We start from the raw sequence: 15,914 nt of genomic DNA, 5'->3' as shown, positions 1-15,914 counted from the left end.
ATTTTTAAAAATTAGGACCTACCATGTGCCACACTGAGTCACATAATTCTTCAAGCATTCTTGACACCGAGATAGGGCCTGACACAGGGTAGTTTCTCAATAAAAGCATTGAATAAGTGAATGAATGAGTTAATGAATGAAATGGATGATGATAAAGCTCAAGTGTTTGGTAGTCACCCTGTCCCAAATCTGTTTCATCATCTCCCAGTGTCCCTTTTCTTGGCCCGCGACCCTGTCAAAACCATTCTAAAGTAGAAGATTGGGGCGGGAGGTAGGAGGTGGAGTTAGGAACTTACTCTCTGGTCTCTGGCAGTTTGTGAGGCATGCATCTCACTTTCCCACCTCATGGTGTTTCTGAGGCCCACCAGCTGAGACGCAAGCTGTGGTGGAGGCAGCTGTGTGTTCACCAAAATTTTATTTTCCTTATGGACACAGATCAGGGCCATATTGCTCAGCCTTTCAGTTGAGTGGGGCCATGTAACAGAATTTTGGTCATTGGAATGAGATGTGATGTTTGCCACTTCCAAGCCTGGGTCATGAGCACCACCAGTGGTGATCCTCTACCTCCTTGACCCAACTGCTGGCTAGATACAGAGAAAATGGCAGGGGGCTCAGAGGCCCTAAGGGAAGGCAGAGCCACAAGCTGGAAGGAACCTGGGTCCTTGAAAGATTGTGTGGAGCTGAGCCACCCACCTCCACCCTCTGGCTGCCAGCTGGGCTCTACATGAGCAAGAAATAATCTCGTAATTCTATTACACCACTGAAATGCTGGTGTTTGTGTTTCCAGAGCTAGCACTGCCTTGACACACAAGGGCTGTTACCTTTGCAACTGATGGGTTCCGACCTGTTGCCCTCAAAAAACAGCTTCAACTCTGGGGCCTTCTTAACGTCAAACTCCTTCTGAAGTTCCTTCTCCACCGTGATGTCCACTTTGCCAAAGCCAAGCCCGTTCTTGCCTTTGCCCACGACTTCCACAGCTTTGCCCAGTTCCTCAGCCAGGTTCCTGGATTGCTTGGAGGATGGGTTGTCTGAAAGAGCCAGTATAAATCAGAACTTGGTAGAGCCTCTCCCGCTCCCCATCTCCTGAGAAGGAGGCTAGGTTTCACCTTCTTAGCTCCCGGGCCTTCTTTGTGCTCTGCTGTACTAGGTAGATTTTCAGAAATGTGGCAGGATGGGAGGCACATGTTTCATGAAATTTGCCATTTGGGAGGCACATCAGGGTTCTTTGGGCTCAGGAACACTGGAAGCAATACAACTTTGGGCAACTCACTCCAACACTGTGAGTCCCACTTTCGTCATGGGTAAAATGAGAAAAATAGTATCTACTATCCCATAGAGTTCTCAGCCAAGTAAGACTTATTTAACAATCAGTTATACAGTGCTTATTAATTTCTAAGACTTTCCATGGATTGAGCCATCTAATCCTCTCAGCACCCCTATGGGGTAGGTATGGTTATTATCTCAATTTTATAGATGAGGAAACTGATGGGAAGCAAAATGTCCTACTTGCCCAGGGTCCTGTGGCAGTGAGAGATAATAGCCAGGATCTGGAACCACTCAGTCGGCTCTCTACCCAGCACTGGTGTGTCAAACCCTCAGCACAGTGCCTGGCACATGATAAGGACATAATGCGTTCTTATTACTGCTGTTATTATTATTGTACAATTTCTATGGTCAGAAGTCAGAGGAGAAGGAATGAGGGAGTATGCGCGCCATCTGGTGGAAAGTTCCGGAGTTACAGGCCAAATTGAGCCACTCCCGTTGCCCTTAGCATGAACACATGAGGGGACTCTCAAGTAAGGAAGGTCAGGTGTGAGAAGCGGTTACGATGCCCCCCACTGTGAGCCTGGCCCCCCTTGGGGTAACTGGTGTCAAAGAGACCTCACACACTCGATTAGGATTCATTGGCCCCTCATATTGCTGGGCAGTGAGGTGGGGGTTACGAGTGGGGAGCCCCTATCTGGAAAACGGCCTCAGGGAGCTGGCGTGGGATTCCTGGCCTAAATGAGAGAGGACTAAAAGGCACTCACATTTGCCTTCCTTTTTCCTGATAACACTGAGAGATTGCAGGCCCCTCACCGCCCTGATGTCTGCAGCAGGTGGGCCAAGCCAGGGCCAGGGGTCACTGATTCCCTTTCAAGTCAGAACGCATGCCCTGTGCCAGTCCCCACCCCTCCGCCCTGTCCATCTGGAGTGCACTTGGAGAAGGTACAAATCACTTCCCCTTCCTGGGCAAGTTCCAAGTTCCAACAGAGAGGGCTTTTGTAAAGCAAAAGCCAGAAAGCCAGCTCCAGGACAGCTGGTACATGCCCCACTGCCAGTCAGCACACCTGCTCCTGCGATGGAGCCCAAAAGTGAATGATTGTTTTCATTAAATTCCCAACCAATGCACAGGAAGTGGGACTTTTTGCCTCCCCACCGCCTGCTTTGTCACCATCATTGTCTTTGATACCGCCAACCCATCACGGCCAGCAGCTGCTGGCCCGGTGCCCCTGCTCCAGCCCTCAGGCCTCTCCCCGGGCTTCCTTGTGGATCTGGCCCTGCCTGGCTTAGGGGGTGGCTGATTGACATGGTGTCCAAATCTGAGTCTCTAAGGGAAGCAGCTCCGGGCAAGAAAAACACATGGAATGATTGTCTAAATGATGGAGCTTGAAGAGGTCCCACACACAGCCCAGTGCTCCTGGGTATCTGGAAAGGACGTGAGAGAAACAGTCTGTGATAACAGGAATGCTGGGCTCCTAAAGCTAGCTGGATAGGATCTAACGATAATAGTAATGGCAATTTATCCACGCATCCGTCCATCCATCCATCCATTCATCCGATCATTCATCATTCATTCGACAAATCTTTTCTAGGATCTGCCACGTGCCAGACACGGTTCTGGGTACTGGGGAGTTAACAATCAATGGACAAAAATCCCTGCTCTTGTTAGAGAGGACAGAAAGTGAACAAGTATATGCTATCTTAGATGCTAAGTGCTACGGAGACAAAAGAAGCAGAGCTGGATGTTAGGAGTGTCAGGGGGATTGAGTTTAAGTAGGGAGGCTGAAGGAAGCCTCACCAAGAAGAAACATTTTAATAAAGACTGAAGGAGGTGAGGGAGCAGGTTATGTGGGTATGTGGAGGAACAGAGTTTCCAGGCAGGGGAACCATAAGTGCAAAGGCCCCCGAGGTGGGAGTATGTGCAGCATGTTTGAGGAATGACAAGAAGTGGAGCAGAATGAGGGGCCTAGGGGTCAGATGACATAGGGCCTTGTCGGCCACTGAATAGATTTTGGCCCCTCTCTGAGGAGTGTGGAAAGATACTGGAGGGTTTGGGGCAGAGTTAGATATGATCCTACTTACTTTTTTTTTTTTTTTTTAAGATTTTATTCATTTTTTGACAGAGAGAGACACAGTGAGAGAGGGAACACAAGCAAGGGGAGTGGGAGAGGGAGAAGCAGGCTTCCTGTGGAGCAAGGAGCCCGGTGCGGGGCTCGGTCCCAGGACCCTGGGATCATGACCTGAGCCGAAGGCAGACGCTTAACGACTGAGCCACCCAGGTGACCCGATCCTACTTACTTTTTAACTGGACTGTACTAAATGTTACATGAACATTAGACCAAAGGGGAAAGAGAGTGGATCCAGGGAGACCAGTTGGAGGCCTCTGTAATAATCCAGGTGAGAGATGGTAATGGCTTGAGCCAGGGTAGTGGCAGTGGAGGGAGTGAGAAGTGGTCAGGGTCTGAGAAATTTTGAAGGAGGAGATGACTGGTGATAGATTGGCTAGATGGGAGGAGATGATAGATTGGATGGGGAGTATGAATGAATGAGAGGAGTCAAGGATGACTCTGAGGTTTTGACCAGAGCAGCTGGATGGCTCCTGCAGCTGATGGTGATGATGGTGGTGGTGACAGTAATGATAACAAGGTAACAACAGTGACAAGTTATTGAGCACTTACTGTGCCAACCCCATTGCTATCCTGGTTAATCCTCAGAACAGCCTCTGAGTTATCTACCATTCCAGGTGAGGAATGTTACGGACAAGAAACAGAAGCCCAGAGGTCTTACAGCTAATATGCGGTTAGGCTGAGATTCAACTCCAAGGCTGACTGACTCCCAGATTCACGCTCTAACTGACCATATGGGTGAGCTGGTCTAAAAAAGTTTCCTTTTTCCTGGAAGGGGGGGATGGGGGTGGGTTTTCCATCTCCCCTGCTCTGGGGTGGTTTCCATCAGAGCAGAGAGAATCTGTAGAGGCAAATTCACTCTTTATGATTTACAGTCCTGTCTTCTGGTTTCTTTTTAAAATTTGCAAATTGGTTTTACCGCTGGGGCTCTGCAAACCCAAGTTTGCAAAGGTGAAATGAATGCATACGCCTCTCAGGTCTTGGTGCCTATGTCCTGCCCTGGCCAACCGGAAATGCCAGTTTGGCTGGGGTGTGGAAACAATTCCGATGTACACTGTTGCTTGGGCAGAGTGGAGCCCAGTGGGTTGTGGATGGGCCGGGAGCCCTCTGCTGGGAGGCGAGAGCTCCTGCAAGTACAGCCTTCCTTGGGTCCTAAGTTCTATCTAGGTAGAGCTCATTGTCTGACTGCCATATGGTATTCAGTGAACTTCATTAGGTTGTCTCATAAAACAGAGGCAGTTATGTGGTTTACAGCACCTGTGGCCTAGGCAGCTTGTTTTTTAAACATCTCTGTACCTCTGTTTCCTCATCTGCTGAATGGGGATACTAATTGATCCCACACCTTAAGATGATCCTACATAGTAAGACAGGGTGTGCAAAGCTCTGGCACAGAAGTGCCCCCAAACCATTAACCATTATGATGGCATAGGTGGAGAACCCTTGATCTTGCCCTGACCAGGTTCTCTCTGTGAAGGGAGGGTCTTAATGGAAATGTCAGGATCCTCTGCAGATATTCTGGTTCTTGGGGAAAGAGAGACAAGGGTGACTAACACCAAGTCATCCAACACAAGCCTGGGCCTATTGTGTGGCTCTCATGTGGGTTTTGGGGTGAGCAAATGGGACCCAGGGTCATATTAGAAGAGGGAATGACTCTCTGAATGTCTACCTGATGTGTAGATGTGTTAATGGCTAACAGACCTAGAATCAATGTTTGCCTGCATCTTTAGTAGATAACCTCACGTTCCCTCTTCTAAGCAGCCAGTGTGAGTCAGGGGAGGGGCTGGTGGACGGGAAAGTGAGACTGTAGGGATTGGAAATTAGCTCTCAGCACAGGGAGCTGGAGTATGCCTTTCTTTAGACATTGTTTCTCAATGGGGGGCATTTGGCCATATCTGGAGACATTTCTGATTGTCACAACTAGAGTGCTACTGACATCTAATGGGTAGAGGTCAGGGATGCCACTAAACATTCTATAATGCATCACACAAGAAAGAATTATCCATCCGGCCAAAGTGTTAATAGCTCTGAGGCTGAGAAACCCTACTTTAGACCAAGCTCTAGATCAGGCTTGGAAGAATATTCTGAGAATAATCCTCTCCCCATCCCATAGGGCCATTATAGTGTATAGAGGTGCTCGCAGATGATAGGAGCTTTAGGATGGTAACCAATCCCTTCTAGTTCCTCAAGCGCCAGCCAACAAATTCCTCTGATCATCGTAATGGCCAGTAAGGCCCTAAAGGACTGTACCTCCTTTCGGATCTTATCTCCCACTTCTCTTCAGCACCTCAGCTTTAGCCATCCTGGCACATTCCCACCCCAGGGCCTTTGCACTTGCTCTTCCCTTTGCCTGAAATGCTCTCCTCCCAGCTATCTGCATAGGTTGCTGCCTTCCTGCCCTCAGGTCCTTGCTGAATTGTCACCTTCCCAGACAACCCTATATAAATTTGCAGCCCCACTTCCACTAACTCTTTGCTCTCTCTGTTGCTCTTCTTTGTTTTTCTCCATAGTGCTTTTAACCCGAAGACATACTACATTCTTTACTTATTTGTTTACCTCAATCTCCCCTCTTTAGGACGTAAGTTCTGTGAAGCAAGGATGTCCATCTGTTTTGTGCCTAGAAGTCTATCTGACACATAAGAGGTATTCAATAAATATTGAGTGAATGAATGAATAAATGATGAATAAATAAATAACTATTCCAGTTATCAGCACAGTCTTGTAAGATGGATTAAATACCAGTCTTGGTGTCAGACCTGGTCTAAAATTCAGCAAATTTTCCAACCTTTCTGAGAAGTCTTTGCCTCATATGTAAGATGGGGACAGTGAGACCAAGTACAGTGCCTGGAATACAGATGCTCAATAAATGGCCACCACCATCATCATCTTCATCACCATCCTCATCCATATCACCATCTTCATCATCACCATGATCATCATGTAACCTGCTCCCTGGACTCTTGCTGTCTCTTCTTTAGGGTACTTCTTAAATGACCCTAGAGACAGCTTCTGATATACCTCATTTTGATTTCTCCCACTAAAGGTAGCTTACTCTTTTCTGCTTGCCTCATTCATGCAGAACATTATGGGCCAAAAGAAAGCTCATTCCATTCCGTCATTCATTCAACATCTCATGCATGCCTACCAAGCACAATGCCAGATGTTAGTAATCAAGAGGTGAATGAGATTTGGCCCCTGTCCCCCATGAAGCCCACAAGTTAGAAAGCAGTTTCAATACAGTGTGAGAAGTGCTATGAAAGGGAGGGTACAGAGGGTTGCGTCATCATGGAAGGGCCTGCTAGCTACTGTAGGTGGGAGTAAGGGTGGACACAGCCTCCTGACAAGGTGGCTTCATGAGCTTAAACCTCACAATCGAGGCAAGGAAATGGAGGAGGACACAATGGTCAGAGGGAATTGTAAGTGCAAAGGCCCTGGGGCTTGAGCCAGTGTGACCTATCCAGCAACTACAAATTACTCAGAAGCTAAAGCATAGCTCTCAAGTGAAGTGGGGAAGCTGGCTGAGGCTAGTCCAAGCAGAGGACACTGTAGCCATGTTAAGGAGTTTGGGGTCTTAGAGAATCACTGAGGGTTTTTAATCAGGAAGTGACCCAATCAGACTTGCATTTTAGGAAAAAAATATCTGGGGCGCCTGGGTGGCTCAGTCGGTTAGGCGGCTGCCTTCGACTCAGGTCATGATCCTGGGGTCCTGGGATTGAGCCCTGCGTCGGGCTCCCTGCTCTGCGGAGAGCCTGCTTCTCCCTCTCCCACTCCCTCTGCCTGCCACTCTGCCTATCTGTGCCCTCTATCTCTCTGTCAAATAAATAAAAAAAAAAGAAAAAATATCTCTGGGTGTGCTGTAAGGACAGCACTGGAGGGGGTGGGCAGATGCTCTAGGAGGCTGCTGCTGTGTTTCAGGTGGGGGCACTGGCTGGAATGAAGGCAGTGGCGAGGGGGTGGGAAGACTGAAGATTGCAGAGGGCTTTAGGAGGTGGTTTAAACAAGGACCTGGTGATAGGTTACATGGGACAATAGAGAGGAGTCAAGAATGACCTTGAGATTTCTGATTTTGACATTGGGTAGAGAGAGGAGCTGTTGGTTAAGGCAGGGCATGAGAAAAAGCAAGTTGTAGGGAGCAAATAAAAAATGCTGAGTTCTGTTTTGAACACATGTGGCATTGGAGACACGTGAGGAACATGCAAGAGGAAAGGTCCCATCGACCATTGACTCTTGAGCCTGGAGTCCTCAGAGAGCTAAGAAAGTGGGCAGCAGCTAAGGATTTGAGAGTTACTATACAGTGTGTTCCTGGGACAATATTGGAAAAATCCTTTTTGTAAAGAGCCTATTTATTCCTAGAAAAAAGAAAACATTTAAAATGCTTTCCCCAAGTGATTAGTTTTTCCAAAGGTCACTTTAGAAGGCCTGCCAGTTTTTGAGAACTCATTTTGATTTAAACATGTATTGGAAGGAATCAGATATTCAAATGTAATGAGCCTGAGTGTCTCTTTTAGATAACAAAATCTCTGCTGGTGTTTACTGCTTTGAAATACCATCAAGTGGGAATGCTTTAAGTTTCAAGTATTCAAATTCGTTGTCATTTAATGTCATTAAAGAATGTAAAATTGGGGGCGCCTGGGTGGCTCAGTTGGTTAAGCGACTGCCTTCGGCTCAGGTCATGATCCTGGAGTCCCTGGATCGAGTCCCGCATCGGGCTCCCTGCTGGGTGGGGAGTCTGCTTCTCCCTCTGACCCTCCTCCCTCTCATATGCTCTCTCTCATTCTCTCTCTCTCTAAAAAAAAAAAAAAAAAAAAAGAATGTAAAATTGGTTGGCTCTCTATGTAGCCCCAGATTCAGCGTCAATCCCCAAGTTATGTCAGTTAAAGCCCTAAAGAGCCATGGACTCCCCCTTCTGCCCTGATTAAAACAGTCACTGGGCAGAGATTTGCATTCTCATGCAAACAGGACAGGTTCCTCTGCCTTGTCCACCTGCTGTGCCATTTTTGGAAGGGTAAATGTGTGTTGAGATGTACCTTGTGTCATGCAAAGCGTGTGGCTCTAGTTCCTTCAACATCGAGGGTCCAGGATCAGAGATTAGGACCGCAGCAAAAAAAAGAAGACGGATGTCTTCTTCTTGGATGTCTGACCTGTGCTAACCATTAGCTTACAGTTCTACAGCAGGTAGAGTAGAGCTGCAGGGTTCTCAGTTCTTCCCTGAAGGGGAGACCATGAAACAGATGTGTAAGTGGTGGCCCACGTCCTGGGGTGGATGAGGGATGTGGGGAATCGGCTGGAGGAGTCAATCAGCAAAGCAGAAGTGCCTGCCCTGGTCACAGGCTTGTATTAAGAAAATGGCCCAAACCAGATCACCCCTATAAGGTCTTGTTCCATAGGCTTGAAGTAAAATCCAGCATGCGCCCTGGCACAATGAAAGAAACCATTAACAGCCTGGGCTAGATGGAGGTCAGAAGCTTGGAACTATTTTGATGGAATTTTATGCATCAGGCATGCTCTATGTTGGATGGAAGCAAAAATGACCCAATCAGATTTTCCCTTCTGGGAACCATCAAGGTTAAGGGCACAAAAAGAATGTTTTTGTTCCACGTTGCTATGAAGAGGCTGCACAAGCCAGCTGAGGAGGCTCTGGGACCCAGGGCAACCGAGCTGCTGAGGCGGTCACATACCCAAACTCCCCCACTGAAGTGACACCACTCGGAGAGACTGCACTAAGAAGAGACTAGGAGACCTGAATTTCAGATGGGGGACACAGACTCAAATGCTACAGGGGCGAGGCAGGGTGTGACTGTGGGGGTTGGCTGGGTAGGGATGTGGCAAACTGACAGGCATGTTTTCTGATCAAAAGAAAAAATCATTACTCAGCTCCAGCTGCTTGTCACATTGCAAGAATGTGGGCCCGTGCCTCTAGATCTTCTGTTTCTTCAAGAGCAGATGTAAATTCAATTTTAATTGTGAAATGTCTCAATTTTTAAAACAGTGCGCGGCCCAAACATAACCACCCTGCTGGCTGTCGTCAGTCCATGGGCTGCCTGTTACATCCTTGATTTCAGGGTTATGGGAAAGAAGAGGAGCCATAAAGACCTGAGAAGTGAGCCAGAGAGATCAAAGGGAACCAGAAGAGAATGGGCTCATGGGCACCAAAGGGCAAAGGGTCTCAGGTTGGGGCTACAAAGAGGTCAAGGAAGGTGAGGACTGACAAGTGCCTATTGGATTTGGGAACCAGGTGTCCTTGGAACGTTAACCTGAGCAAACAGTTCATAAAGTCAGCCTCATGCAGGAAATCGTTGTTGACATTGCTGCCCAGAAGAGAAGCCTATTCCTGGTGGTTTAGTGTCTGGAAGAGCTTACACAGCCCAGCCGCCTCTCAGCCAGCCCAGCTTCAGGTTGTGTTTGAATCAAAGGCCGTGTCAAGGTTCCTTTAAGGTGCGGTGTGATTAAGGCAGAAAATGCCATGTGTTCCCCAAACCCTGCTTCTTTTTCCTTTTCATTCACACTGCCGGACTGAGTTTCCCAGCCTCCCCTGCAGAGCTGCGGCCCATGGAACATGGGCACAAGTTACACATACTCCTCACCCTGTAATGTCCGTGTGAATCCCCTGGGACTCCGACTCAGGAGGTCTAGAATGGGGCCTGGTATTTTGCAATTCTGATGAGCTCCTATGTGATGCTGGCACTGCAGGTCCACAGGCAGCACTTGAAGGAGCACCAATGTGCACCATTTCCAGGGCTGGTCTGGCCCAGAAGCATGTCCTCTGTCTCTCAATCCATTTGCTGGCTGGAAGCAGAGGACTCAGTGGAGTACTCTAGGCCCTAAGTGATGCTTGAGGCACTGGATGGAAGCAGCCTGGCTGACTGAATGACTCTATGGAGCAAAGCTCCTCTGCAGACCTGCCTGGGACTAAGATTTAAGAAGTCAACCTTTACAAATCTAGATTTGGGAGTTGGCATAGCAGTTAGCTTTCCCTAACACAGTGATCTTTAAAATATCTAATCAAAATGAGAACAATGAGGGGCGCCCAGGTGGCTTAGTTGGTTAAGTGTCCAATTCTTGATTTCAGCTCAGGTCATGATCTCAGGGTCCTGAGACTGAGCCCTGCCTTGGGCCCCACGCTGTGCATGGAGTCTGCTTAAGATTCTCTCTCTGTCTCCTTCTGCCCCTCCGCCTGCTTGCACGTATTCTGTCTACATATATATTTTTTTAAAAATCAGAACAACAAAAGAGTTTGGGTACAAAAGTAGGCAACCAGTTTTAGAATTTATTTCATTAAAGGACTTCATTCATCTACCATTAAAAACTGAGCTACAGTATGCAAAGAACTAACAAGATATTTGGCCCATTTAAGTTAGCCTGCAACCTTGGGTCTTGTGGCAAATACTGGGAATCAACCATTCCTGGACCATAGCGATAGAAACCTAAAACATTCTCCGTTTCAGACTCCTCAGGTTGGGAACAGCCACGGCCCAGTTCTAGCCAATAAGGTATAACAAAAGTCACTGGTGGAGCTTCTGGAAAAGTTCTGATTTTTTTTTTTCCAAGGGACATACTTAGCTGATATGTATTTTGTCCTTTTGCTATTTGCCTGTCCCTCTTTTCCCCTAGCAAAATGCACAATACATCACAAGAGGTACCTCAGCCATCTTATGAGCACAAGCTACAACGTGTCAGGGGTGATGCAAGAAGATAGATGGAGCCTGCATCCTTAACACCATGAAGCTGCTAGGACAGCCATTGACTGCCTGTCCCTGGTCTGCATTTAAGTCGTCATTAGCAGATTCTTTATTCCTTGAAGCTGAACCCAGTCCTAACTGACAGAAAGTTGATGACCTGTTTTGTGCCCCAGGGCCACGGGAGGATGAGTACTCATTTACTGAACATCTTCCCTGTGTCGGATCCTTCATAGATACCCTCAGTCAATCCCTACAATGACTCCACCACTTCTGTTATTCCCACTCCACAGATGAAGCTGAGACACAAAGAAATGTACCCAAGGCCACCTATCTAGGTCATGGCAGTATTGGGTTTCACACTCAGGCTGGCCTGGCTCCCAAACTTGTATACTTTACTCCAAACCTTGATGTCACTTACAGACAAAAGTGTGTGGGTGATTCAAGTTAAAAAACAAATAAACAAACAAAAAAACCCACAAAAAAACACTTTAGGATTTACCAGTGCTTGGCATGTGGTCTTTGATAATTATTGATGTCAGCAATAATAGATTTCAGAGTGCTCACTCCACTGCTCTGGCTGCAGATTGTCCATCACTGGGCACCACTGGGGGGCCAAATAACAAAGATTTCTCTCACTTCAAGCCAAACTTCAAGCTTCAAGATGCATTTGCATTGACCTGGAGACCCATGTGCATTCCAGGATGCAAGGATGCAGGAGCCAAGACCAAGGAGGCTGCCCAACTGGTTTGTAGCCAAAACCACCCTTTCTGAGGACAAGTCCAAGCTGTCACTTCTCCGTGGGGCACCCAATGTATACCGTTTTAGACTCTTCTAATGGCATGAATATCATTTTAAAGAGTTTCTCCTGCTTTGTGACAGTCCTGACTTCTGACAAAGTCTTTGAGAGCAGAAACCAAGACCCCTTTTCTCTGGGGCTCCCAAAGAGCCCACCCAAGGCCTGGCACTGAGTAAGCTGAGTAAAAGTGGGGTGAATTAGAATGCAGTAATAACAGTTTCTGCCCAATGAATGCTCACTAGGCACTAATGACTGCATGTTTGAGCCCATTTTCATCACCACAACAACCAGCAAGGGAAAAATCATTAACGCTTTTGTGCAGAGGAGGAATCTCAAAATGATGATAAAAAGAATGACAGCCAATATATTCTTAAGCTCTTACTATGCACCAGGCACTGTGCTAAGCACCCTAGGAATTATATCATATTATTAAATTCCCCATTTTACAGCCAAGTAAAGAGAGGCTCAGAGCGATCAAGGTCACCTGCTCAAGGTCACCTCGCCAATAAGTGGCAGAGCCCAGCATTTGAGCCTAGGACCGTGAACCTCTCATCCCAGTACATGCACTGGTCAGACTGGAGAGAAAAGGAAGCCTGTGAAGGGTCAGTGTTTGAGGAAGGCAAACTGACAGACGGGAGAAAAGGCTACACCAGAGCATCAGCCAAGAAGAGGGGAGGAGAGGCTGCCTGGAAATGGGCAGCACCCACCCTGCACTGCCCGGCCCAGCTCTGGAACCTCAGGCACTGCCTGGCCTCCAGGAACCTGGGTGCTAGTCAGGCCAGGTACAACCTGGAAGCAGGCCTTGGGGACTGACACGGATCCAGACACTCCCCAGGAGAGGCTCTGAAGGCTTCTGGAATCCAGTGTTCACATCTGCTTTCTGCACCCTTGCAATCCTTGCAGGTGGGAAGTGGTGTAGCACAGGGTCTGCGGTCCCCACTTGTGAGCTGTGTGACTTTGGGCAAATTGCTTGGCCTCTTTGAGCTTCTGTCTCCTCAGCTATAAAATAGGGAGACAAATGGTGCCACCACACTGGCTTGTTGTGAGGATTAACTGACTTAACATGTAGTGGGGCACTCAGGACAATGCCCAGCACACACTAAGTGCTGACTATGTGAAAGCTGACGTGAAAATCCCTCCTACCCTGCCCCAAGGCACAGCTCTGTGCCCAGGGCCTAAGGAAAAGAAGAAATGTCTACTGATGCAAAGAACAACAGTCCAAAGAACAAAAGTGGACAGGCAGAGTTCAGATGAAGGTGATGGTCTGCAAAATTTTGCTTAAGAGCTTGCCCATAACTGCCACCATTTATTGTTCTCTGGTTGCATTCCAGCTACTTGACATATTACCTCATTTCGTCTTTACAACAGCCCAGTATGGTCATGATGCTCATGCCCATTTTACGGAGGGGAAAATTGAGTTTCAGAATATAAAGATACCTAAGAGTAAAGCTTGACTTTTTACCTTCAGTGGGACTGAGGAGCAACATATAAATCAAGACTAAAGTGGCAACATCATATCTTGCAAATTGCTTAACCTCCCTGGACCTCAGTATTCTCATCCAGAAATTGGGAATGAGAGTATATACATACTATTTTAAAATATGTTAATAATATGTGTTCTTGTGTGTTTAGCAATATATAAAATTCCCCTGGCTGCCAGGAGCAAGGAGGCAGATCTCACCCCACCCATCGCCCACCACCCAGGAGTGGGGGACACTCACGAAAAAGCACCATGAGGAAGCGGGTCTGGTTCAGCATCTGGGTCAGGCCAGCAGGTGTTAGCACTAGCAGGTTGCCTTCCTCCACGATATGCAAGGGCTGGGATATGTTGATGCTGTCTTCTTTGACGTCCTCTGGCAAGCTCTGGACAGTGGAGACGCAAGAGGCCGCTAGCAGCAGGGACATCCATAGCAGCTTCATGGCTGTCCTTTAGGGGCACAAAGAGGAACAGGAGCCCTTATCAGTGCAGGTGGCAGGTGCCACATCATCACTCCCTGCCCAGCCAGTTTATGTATGGAGAACATGGCCTGAGCATGGCCCACTCCTCCCTAGTGGTGCTCACAGCTTGGCAGTGGCACTGGAAGAGAGGCAAAGTATTAGCTTAACTTCAGCCCCTGTGTAAATTGCACAGGAATAGCTCAGAACAGCAGGGCCCCAATCAGAGCAGCAAGAATCCAAATTGCACTCCAGCCACTTGAGCCCACTGGCTCCCCCAGACAATAGGGAGACTTTTGCAGAGATGAGTCCCACTCCAGAGTCCTAGGGTGAGCCTCTGAGCCTCAGAGATAACTGGTCCAATTCCCTATCACAGCCTCTGCTTCATGCTCCTGCAGCTCCTACTTGAATGCCCCTTTATGATGGGAAGCTTACTACCTCATTTCCCATTAATGTACCCCATTTGCTATTTGAACAGATTTTCTCAACTGTAAATATTTCTTTTAAAAGTCATAACAAAAAGTGACATAAAAAGTCACACTTGTAAAAATCCCAAACAGTACAATAAAAATGTTAAGTAGAAAATAAAATCTCTCTCATAATCCCACCTCTGAGAAAGCTACTATTAACAGTTTGGAATGAATTCCTATACATGTTGAAAATTCCTATATAAATGCACATTTGAATGTACAATTTTAAACACAAATGGAGTCAGCTAATGCATATTGTTCAGCGTTCTGATTTTCTTAATAATATGAAATATATCCTATATATATGAAATATACCCTGTATATATCCTATAAAAGTATAAAAGTACATTTTAGATCTATGACATGATTTCCTTTCCTAATTCTTTTCCTTTATTTTATTTATTTATTTATTTATTTATTTATTTATTTATTTTGCAATTTTTAACTGTTAGAATGGTCTGGGTCAGAAGCTTCCTTTCTGACTTTCCCTCATTATGTCTTCCCTAACAATTTAGAGCATGGACTCACCTCCTCAGATCTTCGCAAGTATTCCTCAAGCATAGAGCTGTTTCTCTGTGTGGCACAGACTATATGAGTGTCTTAAATAGGAAGACCTATAGCAGTATATTCTAGGTAACACCTTCATATTAAATTTATAAGGATCTCAACTTCTTTGTTGACTGCTGGCATTTATGGTAGGAAAATGAACAAGTGGCATGAATAAATACGTGAATGAATGAATGAATACTTGATATTTGCCTGGGAAGTATGTTTGTCAAACTATCTGAAGGTTTTTAAAAAATAGATCTAATGTAATTTTTTGGCCTAAAATGTAGAGAATCGTGACCAATTCTAGCACTAAATTTTCTAAGTACCTATAGCTTAATGTGCTTGTCATGTGCCAGGCACTGTTCTAGCACTTTTCCATACTGTTGTATCTCTTACAACAACCCTATGACGTAGGGATAGTACTATTGTAATCCTCATTTAATGAGTGTAGTAAGGCACAGAGAGGTTAAGTAATTTGCCCAAGGCCACACAGCTAGTAGGTGTAAAGGCCATATTTATTTATTTACTATTATTTTTAAAATTCTTTTTTTTTTTTTTTTTTAATATTTTATTTATTTATTTGACAGAGAGAGACACAGTGAGAGAGGGAACACAAGCAGGGGGAGTGGGAGAGGGAGAAGCAGGCTTCCTGTGGAGCAGGGAGCCTGGTGCGGGGCTCAATCCCAGAACTCTGGGATCATGACCTGAGCCGAAGGCAGACGCTTAACGACTGAGCCACCCAGGCGCCCCTATTTTTAAAATTCTTTATTGAAATTCAATTTAGTTAACATATACTGCATTATTAATTTCAGGGGTAGAATTTAGTGATTTATCGGTTTGCATATAACACCCAGTGCTCATTCCATCAAGTGCCCTCCTTAATGCCCATCACCCAGTTACCCCCCACCCACCTCCTCTCCGGCAACCCTCAGTTTATTTCGTAGAGTTCAGTGTCTCCTATGGTTTGCCTCCCTCTCTGTTTTCATCTTATTTTATTTTTCCTTCCCTTCTCCTATGTTCATCTGTTTTGTTTCTTAAATTCCACATATGAGTGAAATCATATGGTATCTGTCTTTCTCTGACTGACTTATTTCACTCA

General features: G+C 46.4%; 1 protein-coding gene across 1 annotated transcript in view; it reads right to left on the bottom strand.

The window, feature by feature from the left end:
- Positions 1 to 13,781, bottom strand: part of PDILT (protein disulfide isomerase like, testis expressed) — a 34,412-nt gene extending 20,631 nt beyond the window's left edge. Inside the window, exons 1-2 of the mRNA XM_036080821.2 lie at positions 13,583 to 13,781; positions 822 to 1,028 (exon numbers count right to left, since the gene is read on the bottom strand). Coding sequence (XP_035936714.2) covers positions 822 to 1,028; positions 13,583 to 13,781 — 406 coding nt within the window. The remainder of the gene's footprint in view (positions 1 to 821; positions 1,029 to 13,582) is intronic.
- Positions 13,782 to 15,914: the final 2,133 nt, after the last annotated feature.

The sequence above is a fragment of the Halichoerus grypus genome, chromosome 6 (genome assembly GCF_964656455.1).
Source record: "Halichoerus grypus chromosome 6, mHalGry1.hap1.1, whole genome shotgun sequence".
In the NCBI taxonomy this organism is placed as follows: Eukaryota; Metazoa; Chordata; class Mammalia; order Carnivora; family Phocidae; genus Halichoerus; species Halichoerus grypus.
The sequence above is the reverse complement of the archived record's forward strand: the minus strand, read 5'-3'. Positions and strand labels throughout refer to the sequence as shown.